Below are 18,073 nucleotides of genomic sequence, written 5' to 3'. Positions count from 1 at the left end.
AGTAATGGTAGACTGGAGGGGAGGGGAGGGGTTCGTGATGCTTGTGGGGAAGGTTGAGGGTGGACTATGGAAGATGTGTTGTCTGGTTTTTATTTTTGGAAAAAGGGAAACGTGTTTCCGAGTTGGATCAAGGGAGACGCGACATGCGGATGACGCCTCTCTGGCATGATCGGTATTAATTGCAGCATGCGGGGGCCAGACTGGGGTCCGCGCCCCAATGACCCCTAACCCTGGAAGGCTCTTTTTGTCCTAGCCTGCACCCGCTCTCCGACAGCAAGAGAAAAGACAAGCCGGACAATAATTCTCTCCAGCCGCAGAGGAATCTTAATTTCAACTAAACAAGAGGAGAAAATGAAAAAAAAGGAATAATCGTCATCAAAAGTTTCAGTTAAGGGGGCGAGAGAAACAAAAATAAGGACGCAGAAAGCATAAGACCCGAAGGGTGCCCATAGTTCAATTACATGGTCAAGCAAATCCCAGTCGACACCGAAATCTTTTGAGGTCTACCAAGCTGCCATTGCAATATTTGTCGCTATCTTAGTGGCAGACTTCAAAGTATGGCTCGCTCGGATGCTAGTATCATCCGAAGAAGCGCTGCCGAAGACTTAATCATTGCATGTGAATACGACAAATACAGAGTACTGTAGCAGAGGCTGCAGAGCTGAGCTCAGATGTACTGGCGGTCAATATAATGGCGGCCCAGAGCAAGCTGTGCATGTAGCTTTTAAGGGTTTGTGAGATCTGTCATACAAGTGATGAACTGCGAGGATGGTGGGCGAAGTCATGGCAGAAACCTTGGGACACGCTTGTCAGTCTGCCTCACATGGAACATCAGATTTGAGAAAGCCGTCGTCACCGGGACCATCGGATCCTGGCTTCATCCCCTCCAGCATCCATTCGTCGTCACTGGTGGTACATACAAAACAAGCCGTGATTCTGGTTTTCTTCTTCCCCAAATGTAGAGATCCAAAGATGAAACATCGCCGCCACCCAAAGCCTAAGCATCTCCTTTTTCTCCTCTGTATTTGCTCTAGTGGATCACCGGTTACAACTTAATGGGAAGGTTCTGGCAGTACTGGCGGACGGGGAACCTTTGATATTTGGTACTCGAGCTACAATAACAATCAATAGGGAGGTTGTTGATACACGGCAAAATGTGGATTCTCTGGGCGCTTTTACTTAGCACGACGAGATAGTAGAAGGACGTTCCTGAAAGAGCCCAAATACATCTTCATATCATCAAGCGTTCAACAGCATGTTCATTGCCCGAGTCCAGCCGCTCTTTATAGACCACATCATTTTGTAGCTTGCACCGGGGATGGCAGCCCTTTGGGTGCTCATATACCTGTTAATTGGCTATACATGACCCCTTTCGTAAACTGCATATTGGATAGCTTTCAATAGAATTTTAGAGAGCATCGAAAAGGCGGTGTTATAAGTCGGGTAGGCGATTATTATTGGCAATGTTGGAGCATCACCTGCTGGTATTGGCGCGGGTGATCCCGAACCCACACGAGCTGACTTATTTAGGACCTACTCGCTCTACTTTTAATGATTCGACAGATAATACATAGTAATTGCAGCAGCAGTTCGTTCCCTCTTCGATGGAGGTAAGCAAGCGTTGCAAGGCACTGAAATACATGCCTAGGTGATTTCTCCGAGTGCCCAGCTGCCCGGTCACACCACCATCTAAGTCATTGTGATGTCATGCTCCGCTACAGAGGTACCATAGTACATTCATCATACTAATTCCATCGTAGTAATTATGCAGGGGCGGTACGAAACCATAACGTCACAGCTTTGCACTTCCCCCTCTTCGAGCTCCCTAAGCTTGTCCCTTCCTCCATTACAGTATTTCACAAAGTTCCTCAACTTGCTTTCAACAAAACGGCTCGAGCTATTCTTCAGCCAGCCTCAAAACACACGACCAACGTCTTCACGCACAGCTGTGGACGACCATGGCTGAACAAGACAAATACGCCTCCCATTGGGGCGCAAAGGCAAACAATCCAACATCAGAATCTGTGCCCATTCCTGTGCCGCGTGGTTCAGGTGCTGAGCAGGACCGGTTTGGAGGCCATTTCAGCAGTGGAACGACCTCTCGAGAGATTCCCGTGCCTGTCCCGACCGCGTCTGGCGCCGAGCAAGACCGCTGGGCAGCTCACCTCAGCCGCGCCGCTGCTCGCAACCCCGAGGCAGAAGGCATCTCCTTCCGCGTCCCTACCGCCTCTGGCGCCGAACAAGACCGATACGCTGCCCATTGGAGCCCATCCGAGGCCCGGAACCCTGAAGCTTCTGGTGTCAAGGTGCCAATCTGGAGCAGCTCTGGGGCAGAGCAAGATCGCTACGCTGCCCATTGGAGCCCATCCGAGGCTCGCAACCCCGAGGCCCACGGTGTACAGGTGCCCGTGTGGAACGCGTCTGGGGCGGAGCAGGATCGCTACGCTTCCCACTGGAGCAGGGCCGAGGCCAATAATCCTACAACGGAGCGTGTCGGTATTCCTGTCCGCCAGCCTTTGGGTGGTAGTTCTGAGCAGGAGGTCTACGGCACCCACTTCAACACTGGGGGGCCTTACAGTATTCCTCGCGACGCCACTGCCGTGGGCCTTCTGAGGACCACGTTGCTACCATCTTTGGGCCTGCACACCGGACTGTCCATCGTCGCATACACAGCCTCGCGGGTGGCCAATCGAGTCGATGGCAAAGACTGGCTGTGGCCGGCTGGGCAAGTTGCCAACGCTTGGTGGAGCGCCGTGGGCACACGAGTTGTGTATGATGGTGTCCCGATCGGAGCTGCATTTTCTTCCCTTGTTTATCCTGACAAGGTCATGCTCGGGGCTGTAACGGCTTGGGGTGCTCGCCTGTTCTACCAAGTCGTGTCCCGGTCGGTCAAGGCCAAGTCAGATGATGCTCGGTATCTCGAAGCTAAGAAGGAGCCTGGGTTCTGGAACCAAGCATTCTTCAAGATCTTCCTTCCAGAGGCTGTCTTTCAGGCTCTCATCTCGCTGCCTTTCACCCTGCCCTTCCGCAACCCATACGCCAGGTACGCTAGTTCATGACTTGTCTGATCTCCCTGTTCGCTACGCTAACAATGGCCTCCTGATTTAGTGCTCGCTCGTCCCTTTCTGCTCCTATCGAATGGGCCCACGACTTGGCTGTTGTCGTTTTCAGTGCCGGGTTTGCCCTTGAGGTCCTTGCCGACTACCAGCTTAACCGTCACAAGAAGACCGACAACGGGAATTTGAATCGTGATGGTGTTTGGAGCATTGTCAGACATCCCAAGTAAGCATCGTACCCTGCTCACCCTTTACTTGCCATGAACCCACCTCTCCCTGCTTCCTTTATTGACACAAGGATCCTCAGCTACCTCGGCGACGCCCTGGTTCACTTCTCCTTCCCTCTGTTCCTCTGGGGCTCCGGGAAGATCCACCCGATTGTCCTTCTAGGCCCAGTCGCCAACTACGCATTCCTTCGCTACGTCGGCGGCGACGCTCAGAACGAAGCAGCACAGGCGCAACGCTATGCGAAGACAAGCCCAGTCAAGGCCCAAGAATTCTCCGAGTACAAACAGACCAAGAACAGCTTCTGGCCCAAGGTTCAGGAGGCCTCCAACCCGTGGACTCTGACAATCCTTGGTGCTGGCGTTGGCGGACTGGTATTGGAGCGTGTCGTGCGGCACTTTGCTCTGCAGTCCTAAAGAAGAGTCATGAGGATCCCAACAGATATGTATGTACGATTACGTTGGCGTGAGATTGACCAAAATTGGACGCATTCATGCGTAGGGGTTCAGCAGGCGATCGCGATCGTGTCCGCACAGTCGTTACGTTCTGAACATGTGGTATTTTTGTAGTGAAAAAGCTGGTGCAATACTGCCAATACGACAAGTATTAAGTTTTCATAAATTATCTCTCATATAAATTACGGTCCCTAGGCACAGTTGATTTGTCGCGTACTGTGTGGATCCGCACTGGGGTTAGTCTATTATCCTATAAGGGAGATGTCCCGCTCCTCTGTCTGGGATTTTCATGGAGCGTCGAGCAGATCACTCTCGCCGCCACCACTTGACCGTATTCCACTATCACTTCGATCAGGGGTTTTGGACTCTACTTGACAGTTACACGGTCGAATGAAGCTTGTCGTCATGGAATTATCCTTTACGTGGGCTCTCTTGGCTCTCACGGCCGCACGGCTGGCTTCTGCCATTGACATGAGCCTTTATCAACCCTCGGCGCAAGTTGAGCCAACCTTCAAAAATTACTTGCAAGAGTGGGTCACATCGTCCTAGAAGCCAGACGCATATTGAAACAGGACCTAATATGCACATCTCTTTCTTACAAGGCTCTATGCTGAGACCGAAGACCCAGCATCGACGACATCCTTTACGGATTTCTTCACACCCAATGGATCTCTTATCGTTCTACAATACACCGCTGTTGGAGCTGAACGGATCACTGGGCTGAAACATGCTCTGATGCCTAAAGACGGATCGAAGCTGTGGCACCACGTGCCCAACGTCACCGACGTGTACGCGGACACGACCTGGAACAAGATTTACGAGGTGAAGGGTGTGATTCAGACGACGTACCAGGGCGGGAACTGCTCGCAAGCTTAGTGAGTCTGGGCCTGTTATCCTCAGATAGCAAGGGGGGAGGAAACTCCCAAGGATAATGTGTTGTTGTTTCTCAGTTCCTCATAAGCTGACCTCTGCCATCGCAAGCTACTCGACGCGGTTCACCGTCGCCAAGGACAATGACAACAAACCCATCTTGGCCTTACGCGCAGGCTCGCTTCTCTCGTACGACGATTATATCGTGGAGCCATCTGTGTCGCCGACGGAAATACCTTGCCAAGGTGGTCAGGAGCCCGATGATGTGGATAGAGTCTCGGATAAGAAGAAGGATGTGCCTACTGAACGATTGGAGCTATGAGCTCACTCACTTTCCATGCTGGCCAACTATGAATGGCCAGCTGGAAAGAGAAAATCTCCAAAAAGCCTTCTGTTACTTGGCTAGGTTCGGTCCGGGCACTCAAAGTAGTTGACCTGCTGGTTATGAATAGGCTCGCTCGCTATTGCTCATCATTCACGAGGTGGTGGTATTCAGTATTTAGTTTTCTACACTCTCCCACTGCCCTGTAGGCTACGCTTTAACGAGAGCTTATTTCTCATAGTAACAATCAACCAGGTGATGATGTACCCTCCCTCACTTGCTACCTGTTTCACCTAAAGCGACGGTGCGGAGTCAGACAAAGAACTGCCGTGTTCCCTCTAACATTCAAACCCCAGCAGCCCATCCTACCACCCGGCTCACCCAGTTCCGGTGTCGTCGACATAGGAGAAGAGACGCTCAGCTTGTCCACCTCAGGCTGCGGACCGAGCTCTGCCTATAAGATCCACGCAGACTGGAGTTGATACGGCATTTGCAATTGAACCCCCTCTGGGCTGATTAGCAAGACTGGTAGACAGAAGAGAAGGTACCAGAAGCGTGTGACCGACGACCACGACCACAATAGCGATGATGAGAATATCATTCATGTCAATGTGCTTCTGCAATCTCTTCCCATGTCTTTCTTATCCTTAAAATTTAAGACCATATCATATACCTGCCGCCTTTTTTCTCTCCTTTTTCTGTTCTTTTTTCCTCTTTCGCTTTTGGGCCCTCCATGTTTCCTATTTCGACAGAGATTTGGCTGATATGATTTACAGCATTCCAGCCCTTTTCTATTCAAACATAATTACAATATTAAGCAATGTTGTAAGAGTAATGCGTAATATAGAAATGTGAATTGTGTATGAGAGGTTTACCTGGTTTACCGTGACCGAATATAAACATCGATTTTACCTGATGAATTCCGGGTGGAAAAAGGAGTATTCCCATTACAAAGTCACAGAGCCTGTCGCACATGATGAGATGTGTTGATGGCTTGTCGTTAGGGGCCTAGCGGGTGCCGGAATGTTTTGCTGTTACTGCACAAGAGTCACAGATGTTGACCGCCGATTCCGGAGACATTACTGTAGTGTAGTGACATGCATGACCAAACCCAAGCTGCACGACAACCTCGGCTCCTCACCTTGCAGACTCATTCGACGAGCAACAGCAAAAAGTAGAGGACCTGAGACCCGGGAAACTATAACACACGACACCATTTGTCCTGTGGACCGCATTATCATGTCTGCTCAACACCATGGCAAATACCCTTCGGGCGGCGCGCCTTTCATCAACTTCCCTAGCCGGCGGAGTGTGGTACACAGTACCAAAGGCATTGTGTCCACCACGTCGCCATTAGCGACTGAAGCCGGACTCCAGATCCTTCGAAATGGGGGCAATGCTGCAGTAAATGAAGTTCCATCCTTTTTGATATTGCCAGCACGATTTCTTGTGGGGCTCATTCAACGGTGGCTGACTCGGCATTCATAATAGGATGCGGCCGTGGCAGCCGCCGCTGTGCTCAACTTGGTCGATCCGTCAATGACCGGAATAGGAGGTGATGCATTTTGTCTCTTTTACGAGGCAAAAACGAAAAAGGTTCATGCATTGAACGGCTCAGGACGATCGCCTCGCGCCGCAACCCTTGAGGGCATCTGCAAAGACCTGGATATCAGCGACCGGATCTATGGCAGCATTCCACCTACCTCGATCCATTCCGTGACTGTTCCAGGCGCAGCAGCAGCCTGGCTAGATATCATTGAGAAGTTTGGCTCGGAAAAAGTCACAGCTTCAGATGCTCTGGCACCTGCAATTCAACTGGCCGAGGAGGGATGTCCTGTCAGCGAAATTTCTAGTTATTATGTGAGTGACTACTGTTTTGTGCTCTCTCTGCTACAGCTAAAGAGTCCTAACGGGTGTTGTAGTGGATCAAAACGGAAGACGAGCTCCGACAAAAATATAATGGGACAGAGTTGTTGAAGGAAGACCCAGAAGTACCAGGAGGCTACAGAGCGCCCCGGGCGGGCGAGATCATCAAAAACCCCCTCCTGGCCAAGACATTCAGACTTCTGGGTGAAAAAGGTAGAACTGGCTTCTATGAAGGACCTGTGGCTGAAGCCATTATCGAGATCAGTCAAAAGCTCGGTGGCTATATGACGCTAGATGACTTGAAAGCGCACCGGAGCGAAGTCGTGAATCCGATCTCGATTCCCCTGGAGTTCGACAAGCAGGGCGATTCATTTCACTTATGGGAGCATCCTCCTAATGGACAAGGGATTGTCGCTCAGATGGCTCTTGGGATCCTTGCCCAGCTCGAAAATGATGAGCAAATTCCCGTGTTCACAGAGGACGATCACAACTCTGCCAAGTAAGTTTGAGCACAAATTTTCAACTATGCAAAGCGTTTGCGACTTACACCTTCCATAGGTATCTGCATGCCCTCATTCAGTCTCTTCGCATCGCCTTCGCTGATGGAAGCTGGTTCGTGACGGATCCAGCTGTATCCATCGACCCGGAGACGCTTCTGTCCAGAGACTACCTCGCACAAAGGGCCAAGTTGTTCGACCCAGACAGATCTACCACAATTTCAACCCCTGGAGATCCCTTGGGCGTTCACAAGACAAGCGACACCATCTACCTCTGCGTGACTGATGCAGACGGCAACGCCTGCTCCCTCGTCAACAGCGTGGCCGACACATTCGGGAGCCGCATCGTCCCGCCTGGCGTCGGGTTCGTGCTTCAAAACCGCGGCGCAGGTTTTCATCTTGGTCCACCGAATCATCCCAACCTCTTTGCCCCTGGCAAGAGGCCTTACAACACCATCATTCCAGCCGTGACGACGAACGCGGCGGATGGGACTTTGCACACCGTCTTTGGTGTGATGGGCGGGGCGATGCAGCCTCAAGGGCACGTGCAGGTCCTGCTCAACATGATGCGTTTCGGCATGAATCCGCAGACGGCTCTTGATGCACCGCGGGTGTGCATCGGGGTGAGCCTGCCTGGAAAGTCTACGGACCCTACCAAGAAAGTGGACGAGTCGGTCTATCTTGAAGAGGGCATTGGTGAGGATGTGGCGAGGGAGCTGGAAAGGCTGGGCCACGAGGTGAAATTCGTTCGTGGCATGGACAGGGCGCTCTTTGGTCGCGGGCAGATCATCCGAACACATCATGATCTGGTCAGTGGCGACAGGATCTATTCTGCGGGAAGTGATTTGAGGGGAGATGGAAACGCCGCACCTCTTCTATGATGGGGTCTTTCGGGCGACAAGTAGAATTTCACAAATTAGCACACTAAAAAACATTTCAATCCTGATGAAGTGCATCACCAAAGCATGCTCGTAGAAACTCTTCAGGTGTGTCCTGGAGAGCCTCTGGGTTATCCCAGCCATGTGCACGACAATTACCCTACTTGACGATAGTAGAGACGGGATTAGCTTTTGAACAGTGCCAAGCAATCCTTGGGCGTTATGAACAGGTCATTGCCCAGGCATGTGGGAAGAATGACGGGTCCCTGCAAGAATTTAATTACCAGGCTGCGTTCCCTTGTTCTACATAACTCATAGTAGAGATAGCAGTCTCCTTTCAGAATAACCATTTTGATTCACTATTAAGTTAGTAAGATTGACTTCGAGGGAGCAGCGCTACAATAGATTAAAGATACCAATGCTACTGTTTCAGCGTCATTGCTGATTATCAAGAAGCGTATTCTCGCCTTCCAGCTCACCGTAGATGTGCTCCAGGTCTTCTTCTTCTTATTTTTTGTCTTTTCCTTATATATATACATAATACGTAATGAAATCGACGATCCTTTATCATGCTTGTTGTCGCCTGCGCTTGTATCGCTCTGCTAATTCAGCTAATTCTTTCGTCTGCCATTGTTTCATTCCTGACACTTTCCTTCGCGCAAGTCCAGGCTCTGGGCGCCCCGTGCAGTTTCGTCTCCATATATCGAGTAGCTCAGCTCTCGCCTTATATATGGCTCGATCATTTCGCAAACTGAACGATCCACTGGCCCACTTATACAGTTCAACAACTCCTGCTAGAATGACAATGTCCTTTGTAGCAAGACAGACCCCGACCTGTGCGTGGAAATCCTCAAATAGCACTGAGCTTTTTTCTCCCGACAACCCTTGGCCTACAATTTCAAACTTGTTAGTACTGGATGATTGACCCTCGGCCATCTCTCTGAGTACCAACACATATCCGGGCAATGGATCCGAGCTGGGAATAAAAATGCACCAATCTCCATCCTGTGCTGCTCTGGGTATTAACACTTCGTACCTGTTTGGGTAAGCATGATATTTCCAAGTATCCCAAGGAAAATTTGACGATTCCGTTACATCAGCCGACCAACAATTGTCGAGATACCATCCTGAATGATTGGTGCTTTTCTTGAGCCGAAAGCCACGAAAAGTATTGGCACTGAGGTGATTGCCCCCTTGAATCATCCGACAGTCGAGACTCGCTGTGCCCAGCCTTCGACGCTGTTCAATCTTTTCTGTGAATTTGGGGAACAGAGTTGATGCTTGACTTGCGTGGTCTGGGGCGAATAGTTCCAGCCACTCCCCAACTTCCCGAGCCGTCCTCAACCAGTCCCCTTCAATAACATCGTCCATCCTGTTGATCAACTCCGTGACTTCGACAACTAGTTCGAAATCATCCTTTTCATAGTCGGGCATGAGTGGGTCATGATCCCCCCAATCGACTATAGCCAAGATCCCGAAGCATTTGTCTCTCGCGTGCTGACACTTCAATTGTGTCTGGTGAACAAATTGGAGTTGTTCTCGTAAGTTTTTGAGTTCCTTTCCAGAAGATGCGGCGGTTTCCAAAAGAGAACATGTCCCTGGCAAGGGCCTGTCGACTATCTCCATCCGCAGTCTTTGGGGAATGCTTGTCACCGGTTCCGGGAGGAGGTTCAACACAAACTCAGGCACCGGTGCGCCGTAAAGCATGGATTCTTTTGCTCGCCATTCTTCTATTACTTTGTTTGATACGCTTTGCCATAGCCTTCGATGATGTTCCTTCCCTTGGCTCCATTTTTCAGCAAACAGCGCCTGAGGCATGATTTTGTGTAGCAAGACCAGTTCTTCCAACGACGAGGCAGAGGCCCAAAGGTCCCCGCAGCAAACTTGAACTTGCTTCCCGAGGTATAGTTCCTGATAGACCCAAAGCCGGTAGAAATACGGCCGTTCCACAAATTTTGCGAGCTGATCGTGCAAGGTTGTTGGCGTTTCGGAATTGGTAGGTACCTCTCGCCAAATCAAGAGAGGCCATTCTGTTGGGTTGTCATGTTTCAGGAATCTGAAACAAGGTAGAGCATCTTGATTATCTTGTATGAACCGAAAAAGATTTTCGCTGTCATCGGCATGCTGTCCAACACACGCGAGTACGTACTGCGCATTGCGGTAGATCTGATGCATCCTCGTCACCTGATGCCCCTTTTCGCCGAGATTGTTCTGATCTATGCATACGGAGTCGATCCAGTACCAGGCATCTCTATTGAAGCGCACCGCCTGTTCCAGTGCGTCCTTGCAGTTTTGTGTGACCTCCATTGTCTTGTTGTCGACCGAAATTTTGGTCAGTTCAGACCTTTTCCCCCATGCATAGGATATGGCGTTGTAGGTTTGGCAACCGCTTGCATTGTAGGGTCGCCGGTCGCCTTTTCTCAGGGGCCAAGTTACCAGTTCGAATTCCTCTGAACCGATATCTTGATGGGATGAGAGCGGGGTGACCCTGAGAAGCCTGATGTATTCGGTCGAATCAGGCAGGACATCATGTTTGTACAATTCAGGGGTAGCGAGGACGTCGTGGTTTTCTTCCATGTTCAATGTGGATCTGATTCGGTTATAGCCAGCCTTTGAGTGTAGTTCCGTACGTGAGGAGAGCTTTACTGATAAAGATGTAGAAGAGGGGCACGAGAGGAGACAGACAGGGAGAGTAAGAGGAGAAGGGCGGCGCAAAAAGATACAGGTTAGGGGAGGGTGAAATCAAGTGCTAAGCCTCAGTCGACTGAGGCCACACGTTTTTCAACCACTGTCCGGGCCCAATCAGACCTGGTTCCCGTTTTCACGAATCAAGGCAGACGTACAGTAGCTGCACTCAGTCAGATCGCAGAACAAGAAACGTGTCTATGTCAGTCGATAGGGGCTGTGTAAGACAGCTGGCAACGCCGGTCAGATAATGAATTGAGTATCAATGCCCTCCAATCGAAAAAATGGAGCTTTGTCAATAGCGATGGAATCATTGGCTGACGTTAAAACTTCATAAGCAGGCCATCATCCAGGCACACAAGAAAAAGAAGAAGAGTGCCCCACAAATCGGGAAAGCTGGCTGCATTTCCTGATCGTAAAGTATAATAAACACAAGGATCTTCGTCTTGAGTACGAACAACTTGCTCAGCTGCCCGATAATTGCAGTGTGGCCGACCAGCAAAGGATCATAGAAATCGAGATGAAGGAAGCAGCGCCACAGCAACGTGAACACAAAAATGCATAACAGACGTTCGAAATGGTGCTACTGCTGCCAATGTGATTGCTCTTCATCCCGATCTCCATTGACTGCGCCAGCAGCTCTTAGCCCGAGAACTCGGCCAGAACAGCATCCATCTCAGAAGATTGTCGGGATGCCTCGCATTGTGGATGAATCATGTAACCTTCTTCAGCCTGGTGATTCCTATCTTATCTGCAGAGGCCAAGGGGGTCATCACAAAGCCCCATCTGTAGATATTAGTAAATTGAAATGTGGCACGTTAACACTAATGACTTTCGAGGGCAGTGTTGATAAAGCTTGCTACGGCTGGCCTCCCTGAACGGAGATTCTGGCATCAGGCTCTCTACTACTGGCTGCGGGGTGGACCGGATCTTGCAAATTTGTACGATTGATTGATTCACTTGGCCCTGTGCCCGTGGGGAGGAAAGCTAGATCTAGTCTATCACGTTGGTGAAACCAGCCTTCGCTGAGCTTGTTCCTGAGCGCACCTGATGAAGCAGATCTTCCTTCTACCATCTCGAAAGGCTACAAGAGTTGCCGAGGTATATAGGAAATAAGTCAGGACACTATGGATGGTGATGCTAAATTAACAGCCACACACCATGATCATGTGCTCGTCAAAAGCGTGGAAGCCAGCCTTGGTCATCGACTGACGGCTTACTGGTTGCCCAGATGGGAGCTAAATTGGCGTTTATACCCCGGTCCCTCTACTTGACTTGCTGAGAAGCTCTTTATTTTTATCTTTAAATTCTATATCTTTCTTTTAGCGGACAGTGAACACGACCCAGTGCGGAATGCCGACAATGACCGTGACGCGTTAGAGACTGATGGTGGCTTCAAGACGCTTGATGCTGTTGGCATACGACCCGAATTTATTTTATATCAAGTTCAATAGAAGGCTCGTCGTCCCCTTGAGCGTCGCTTGTTTCATCTAGCGATACCTCTCCACATTCTTCATTAAGTCGGACGGACACGCAAGGCTAACCGGCCGATGTTAACCTACTTTGTGATTTGAGCAAGGCCTAACACTGATCACTAGCCGGATCATAGTGACACCGCAAAGGCAGCGATCCTCCCTCATTGCCAGGCTGTGCCGCGACAAGCTCCACTGTGGTATATGCCATCTACCTTCTTCCTTACTCACTAATCGAGAGAAGAGAGGCGCATTCGACACAACCCTCATGGTCCATCCATCCAGTCTAATCATTAAGGGGGCAGCCATAATTCTTCTGGAACGGGAAATAATAGCGAGTGAGGCGCGGCTAAAGAAGAAAACCGTCAGTTCTTATATAAGACACATTTCTAGGTTTTCCAAAGCTGAAGAAGAAGAAAAGAAGCTACCAAATCTCTCCAGGACAACCAATTAGCCCAGGACATTACATACGTCTCTGCTCCGAGGTCCAGATGTTGTGCGGGGAACCCTGAGTGAGGTCTCATAAAATTGCCTAACCCAGCCCAGAACCCACTCCTTTGTGGGACTTAACTGCGGGGTCTGGGGAATCCTAGTCGTCAGCCATCTTACACGAACAAGCGTTCGTGTGTTGGCAGTTCTCTCTAATACACACTATGATAGTACATAGTGCTACACAATAGTGACTGAAACTCACTCCGTACCCTGGACTACGGACCAGATACCTTTTCGGTCTCCTATCCCGATGCTTGCCCGCCTCCCTGGGCCCCAAAACAAGCGTACCAACCTTTACTATTGGCCTCCTCCATGGATTCGACTTTCCATTCTCAGCCATGACACATTCCTTTCTGTCGTGGCGGACCGGCGGCCATCACTAAGCGCCCGGAGCTAGACGAGGCGAAGAGAGAATTGCATACCATAGTGCCATAGTATCCTCGACTTCCTGGCCTCTTTCCGCCGAGGTTACAATCAAGATCCTAATGAATGAAGCTTGTGCAGATCGGGTCGAACCCCGCCTCCCCCATGTGATGGTTGTGGGGGACAGATGCCCGTGTGGGCTTCCCCAGATTATGGCTCCATTGATAAACTCGTTTCTTCTTCAAAAGGGGTGCCCGTCCGCCACTTCGTAGACGAGGACCCAGACCAGAACTGCCATGATACTGCATTGCCTTCTCTCCCTCCCCATCTCCTGACCTCGGACCAGGTCGTCCCCTTTCCCTTCCTCTTGTCAACATGTCTTCTATCCAGCACTCGAGTCCGGATGGCGTCCGGGAATCTTCACTCCATGGCTCCGATATCGAAAAGAGAGCTTCCAGCGAGAAGCCGGTCCATGAGAATATCGAGAGAGTTGTGCCCTCTCCCAGCAGCGAGGAGTCCCAGCCAGAGACCAAGGCAAGTACTCATTCTTCCCTCTATCATTGACCTAGGCGCGAAGAAAGAATCTCTTACTAACTTGTTATTTGCGCAATCCAATTAGTTAAGCACACGGGCTCTGCTGGCCTTTGTCGCGCTCTCGTTCCTCTGGACAGGATCTCAAATACCAATCTACCTCTTTGGGGCCATCCCGCCTTACATCTATGCCGATATTGGCGGCGCTGATCGATGGACTTGGATCACACTTGCCAATATACTCGCCCTCGCTGCTGTCTGCCCATTCGTAGGGTCACTCTCCGACCTCTTCGGCCGCCGCTACATTGCCCTCTCGGGTGCAACATTCATCCTTGTCGGTATGATCGTCTGTTCGACTGCAAAGACCATGAATATTGTCATTGGTGGACAGGTGCTTGCAGGCATCGGTGCGGGTATCAACGAGCTTACTGCCCTGGCCGCCGCCTCGGAAATGGCGCCCGTGTCCAAGAGAGGAAAATACGTCGGCGTCCTCGTCTTCACCATCACACCGTTCTGTCTGTCGGCGCTTTACGCGCAACTCATTGCCGCCTACTCATCATGGCGATACGTCGGCCTGCTGTGCGCCCTCTGGAACTTGGTGGGCCTGGTGATGACTGCGTTGTTCTATTTCCCGCCACCCCGAACCAACCCCAACGGCCTCAGTCGGCGTGAAATTCTGGGCCAGATCGATTTTGTTGGTGGCTTCCTCAGCGTCTCTGGTTTGATCCTGTTTAGTAAGTCTATGACCTGCCACAATCATGCAGATGAGAACAAGTACAATGATACATGAACATGTAAGCTGACGCACACTACTACTTTTCACTTATAGTGGCTGGAATGCAATGGGGTGGATACACGTACCCGTGGACGTCTCCTCACGTCCTTGTTCCTCTCCTGCTGGGCGCTGTCCTCGTGATCATGTTCATTATCTGGGAGGGCTGGTTCGCCAAGAACCCCATGTTCCCGAAGCGAATCAACGAGAACCCAAGGGTCCTGGTCCTCACCCTGATCATTACCTGCATCTCTGGCGCCAACTTCATCAGCCTGATTGCGTTCTGGCCGACCCAGGCATTCAACGTGTACGGACACGACCCTGTGCAGGTCGGAATCCGCGCCATCCCCATTGGCCTGTCGTTGATGACGGGCGCGGTCATCGGTCTCTTCCTCTTGTCCATCTTCAAGGGAGCCAACAGGACCATCATGATCGTCTCCTCGGTCTGCATGACGGCTGGCTGCGGTGCCATGGCCATCGGCCGCGTCGATAACATGTACCAGCTGTGGGGCATTCTTGTTCTGGCCGGGCTGGGTATCGGCGGCATCGTCGTCCCCGCCAGCATCATCACCATGATCGTCTGCCCCGACGACCTGATTGCGACCGTGGCTGCTCTGACGCTCAGTATCCGCGTCATTGGCGGCAGCATCGGCTATTCCATCTACTACAACATCTTCATCAACAAATTTGTGCCCTACGCGACCGAGTACATTGGTGGAACCCTGTTCCAGGCCGGCATCACCTCGACGGCCGTCATCACCGAGGTCATTGAGCTGACGGGTGCAGCCTTACCAGCCGAGATTGCGTTGATCCCAGGGATCGCGGGCAATACGACCTTGTATAACGAAGTCATCTACGCTGGCCAAGTGGCGTATGCTGCATCGTACAGATATGTCTATTTGGCTAGTATTGCTTTTGGCTGCATCTCGATCGTCTGCTCGTTGTTCTTGGGCGATATCGGCGCGTACATGGATGATCATGTTGCTGTGCACATGTGAGAGTTTGGATGTGGAATGGCTTTTGATGGCAGTACTCGGGACAATTTAGCTGCTTGCAGAGAGGAAATATGTTTTCCTGGCGCTGGCTTTAAAAAGAATATAATGTTGTGCTACCTATATGTTCTGAGTCCACTTTGTATAATCATTAGTCTCTTGGGAAAGGATTTTCCCCTTCGATTCAATCATAGGCTGCACGTATTCAACCTTCCGATAGAATTCAACCAAGTCTCTGCAATTTGGAAGTGTCATGAATATGGTCAGTTTCATGTCCAGAAAACATGTGTCCTTACTCTGAGCAGTCACTTTCATATGATTAATCAGATTAGAATTAATCTCTGTAATTTTGAACCCTAGGTGTCAGCTGAACCGCCGATGAGCTCCGCCAGACAACTTCACTATGTTCTAATAGTCATCCGGATCTGTCTGCCAGAGCCCTCTTGGTGGCTGAGGCAGTCCGAGTCTCGTGTCCTTCAGGTCCAAACGATACATAATGTTGTTGTAATTGTAGTAAGGGGTCCACCATGGATTCCCAGAAAATGTATTCACCAGCGTGCCAGAAAAATAGATGAACCTCCCTCCCGCCCTCATGAGTTCATAGTGCTGGACCGGATTGTACAGATCGTTGTGATTATTGCTGTACATGTCACGAGCCATGTGATGAGTGGCGACCTTTCGAGACTGTTCCCATGGACCCACGGGGGACTTTGCTGTCGAAAACCAGATCTCGCCAGCAGTGGTGTCACCGAATTTCTGCTGGATGATGTTCACCCAGAGCTTTAGATAGGGATTCCATGCAATGCCAACTTGTGCTGGGAGGAGAGGCTGGCCTGTCTCCACATCTCTCAGGCGGTATGGTGACTCCTCCCGGCGGATGATGCCTGCGTTGACAAGGCCGTCTGCAGTTTCAAAGTTGACTGGTCGCCCTCCCTTGACCCAGCTCCAGATGGGCGCTCCGTCCCGTCCACGATTTGCTCGCTGGCCATTAGGCGTGAGACACGTGAAGGCCTCGTACTGTGACGGGTCGCTTGCGCTGGCTAAGTCGGCCCTCACTCGCACATTTTTCCCGTAGAACGCGTACCGGATCCCGTTTTCGCGGACATATATCGTGTGGCCGCTTGGTGCTAGGGGATTGTTGCACTTGTCGAACTTTTTCAGCCTCTCAAAGACTTGTTTCTGTTCATCCCACAGCACGAGACCCTCCTCAATGCACTCCATGCTGTGGCCCGCGGCATGGTATCTGGCGACAAGACGTTCTCTGCCGGCCTCGTCCAGCACAACTGTGAGGCCGTCGACCCAAATAGGGAAGCTGCCCTCCTTTTGGATTTTTATCTTGACCATCGCTCGGACAAAGCTCTCTGGCTTGCTGTCCTCCGTGTAGTAGTCAAAACTGAGCCCCCTCTCCGGATCGATCCTCTCTGGCAAGTCTGTGGTGGCACCCGTCATCGAAAAGTTTCCCAACTGAAACGACATTTGGTCCGTATCCTGCCACATCCACAGCAATTTCCCCTGAAATCTGGCACACTGCACAGTGTCGCTCCCGGCAACCTTGGCGTTGATGACGGGATTCTCAATTGGCGTGGGCTTGCCCAGCAGAACGCTGTCGCGGTAGATGCCGTACCCTGTCATCCGGTAGAGCCTCGAGGCAACCTGTGTCCTCTTGAGCCTGATCTCGACTGAGCCGCCTGGCTTTGGATGAATCTGCGTGCCAGCGATCCCCAGAAACCCAGTCGGCGATTCGAAGCCGTAGCTGCTGAAAGTAACCCAGAGCGGTTCGCCCGTCATCAGGCCAGGTTCGTAGAAGGCGACATAGCCGGCGCTGTCCGTCATGTAGACCATCTTATATGTCGTTCGCAGGTAGACGAGGGGGATGCCCCGATTCGTCTCCTCGTCCACCACATGGATTGCAAAGTATCGCGAAGCATAGTCGTCAGATGATGGCGATGCTTCGACAGGCTGGTCCCGTTTTGACGACTGCGCAGCCGAGGACACGTTGGAGACGATGCGATCAAAGCCCGCAAGAAAAGAGGAGCGGGACTGGCGGGACGACATATTCACGTCCGGCTGCGAGGAAGTTCTGCCGATGAGGAGGAGGACGAGGAGGACGAGGAGGGGGTTGCCAGTGACGAGCGGACGGAAGTGTGACGTGATAAACATGGTTTCCTGGCACTTGCTGTGAAGAACCCCGAACCTTTTCTTCAAATGCTACTTATTTCCCGGGCCTTGCGTGCGGGGTATTCTGACAGGGAGGGTTCAATGTTGATATCCTCATTGCCGATACTCGATTTTGAGGGCTCTCATAGATGTACCTGAGCCATGGTTAGCACTTTCAAGTCTCTGTTGGCCAAACTGTTTTCCTTCATTGCTCTTTCGAGTGGCAGGATCAAGGTGTACATGTTCTGCTGTGTCGACCGGGGTACTGAATGCATTGTTACTTGGTTCAAAGGCTCATTTCAGAAACATCAGAGTGTACCCAATATCCACAACTATTCAATTACTACATGCCTACATTTGAATTAATGATTGGTTTTTGCTAGTATATATATATGTTCTCAATGACAAGATACATGACGAGATCAATTCTCAACAGTTTA

General features: G+C 50.9%; 6 protein-coding genes across 6 annotated transcripts; 4 read left to right on the top strand and 2 right to left on the bottom strand.

The window, feature by feature from the left end:
- Nucleotides 1-1,896: 1,896 nt before the first annotated feature.
- On the top strand, nucleotides 1,897-3,992 carry M406DRAFT_343713 (DUF1295-domain-containing protein; the record flags this gene model as incomplete). Its single annotated transcript, XM_040921907.1, has 5 exons — nucleotides 1,897-2,131; nucleotides 2,579-3,043; nucleotides 3,109-3,282; nucleotides 3,364-3,670; nucleotides 3,978-3,992. The coding sequence occupies exons 1-5, from the start codon at nucleotides 1,959-1,961 to the stop codon at nucleotides 3,990-3,992; spliced, it is 1,134 nt and encodes a 377-aa protein (XP_040780436.1). The 5' UTR covers nucleotides 1,897-1,958.
- Nucleotides 3,993-4,207: 215 nt separating this feature from the next.
- Nucleotides 4,208-4,960, top strand: M406DRAFT_335362 (uncharacterized protein; the record flags this gene model as incomplete). The annotated part of the gene is made up of 4 exons (XM_040921036.1): nucleotides 4,208-4,266; nucleotides 4,339-4,611; nucleotides 4,718-4,854; nucleotides 4,923-4,960. 4 exons carry the CDS (start codon nucleotides 4,208-4,210, stop codon nucleotides 4,958-4,960), a joined length of 507 nt encoding a protein of 168 aa, XP_040780435.1.
- Nucleotides 4,961-6,167: 1,207 nt separating this feature from the next.
- Nucleotides 6,168-8,232, top strand: M406DRAFT_283865 (gamma-glutamyltranspeptidase; the record flags this gene model as incomplete). Its single annotated transcript, XM_040918536.1, has 4 exons — nucleotides 6,168-6,332; nucleotides 6,420-6,788; nucleotides 6,851-7,293; nucleotides 7,353-8,232. 4 exons carry the CDS (start codon nucleotides 6,168-6,170, stop codon nucleotides 8,170-8,172), a joined length of 1,797 nt encoding a protein of 598 aa, XP_040780434.1. The 3' UTR covers nucleotides 8,173-8,232.
- A 1,842-nt stretch (nucleotides 8,233-10,074) lies between these two features.
- Nucleotides 10,075-10,545, bottom strand: M406DRAFT_242633 (uncharacterized protein; the record flags this gene model as incomplete). Its single annotated transcript, XM_040916178.1, has 1 exon — nucleotides 10,075-10,545. A coding segment is annotated over one exon (471 nt), but the record flags the coding sequence as incomplete, so codon positions are not given.
- Nucleotides 10,546-13,556: 3,011 nt separating this feature from the next.
- Nucleotides 13,557-15,482, top strand: M406DRAFT_335360 (putative MFS drug efflux pump; the record flags this gene model as incomplete). The annotated part of the gene is made up of 3 exons (XM_040921035.1): nucleotides 13,557-13,670; nucleotides 13,801-14,446; nucleotides 14,542-15,482. 3 exons carry the CDS (start codon nucleotides 13,557-13,559, stop codon nucleotides 15,480-15,482), a joined length of 1,701 nt encoding a protein of 566 aa, XP_040780432.1.
- Nucleotides 15,483-15,884: 402 nt separating this feature from the next.
- On the bottom strand, nucleotides 15,885-17,636 carry M406DRAFT_324979 (uncharacterized protein; the record flags this gene model as incomplete). The annotated part of the gene is made up of 1 exon (XM_040919935.1): nucleotides 15,885-17,636. One exon carries the CDS (start codon nucleotides 17,634-17,636, stop codon nucleotides 15,885-15,887), a length of 1,752 nt encoding a protein of 583 aa, XP_040780431.1.
- Nucleotides 17,637-18,073: the final 437 nt, after the last annotated feature.

The sequence above is a fragment of the Cryphonectria parasitica genome (assembly GCF_011745365.1).
Source record: "Cryphonectria parasitica EP155 unplaced genomic scaffold M406scaffold_1, whole genome shotgun sequence".
NCBI classification, from domain to species: Eukaryota; Fungi; Ascomycota; class Sordariomycetes; order Diaporthales; family Cryphonectriaceae; genus Cryphonectria; species Cryphonectria parasitica.
The sequence above is the reverse complement of the archived record's forward strand: the minus strand, read 5'-3'. Positions and strand labels throughout refer to the sequence as shown.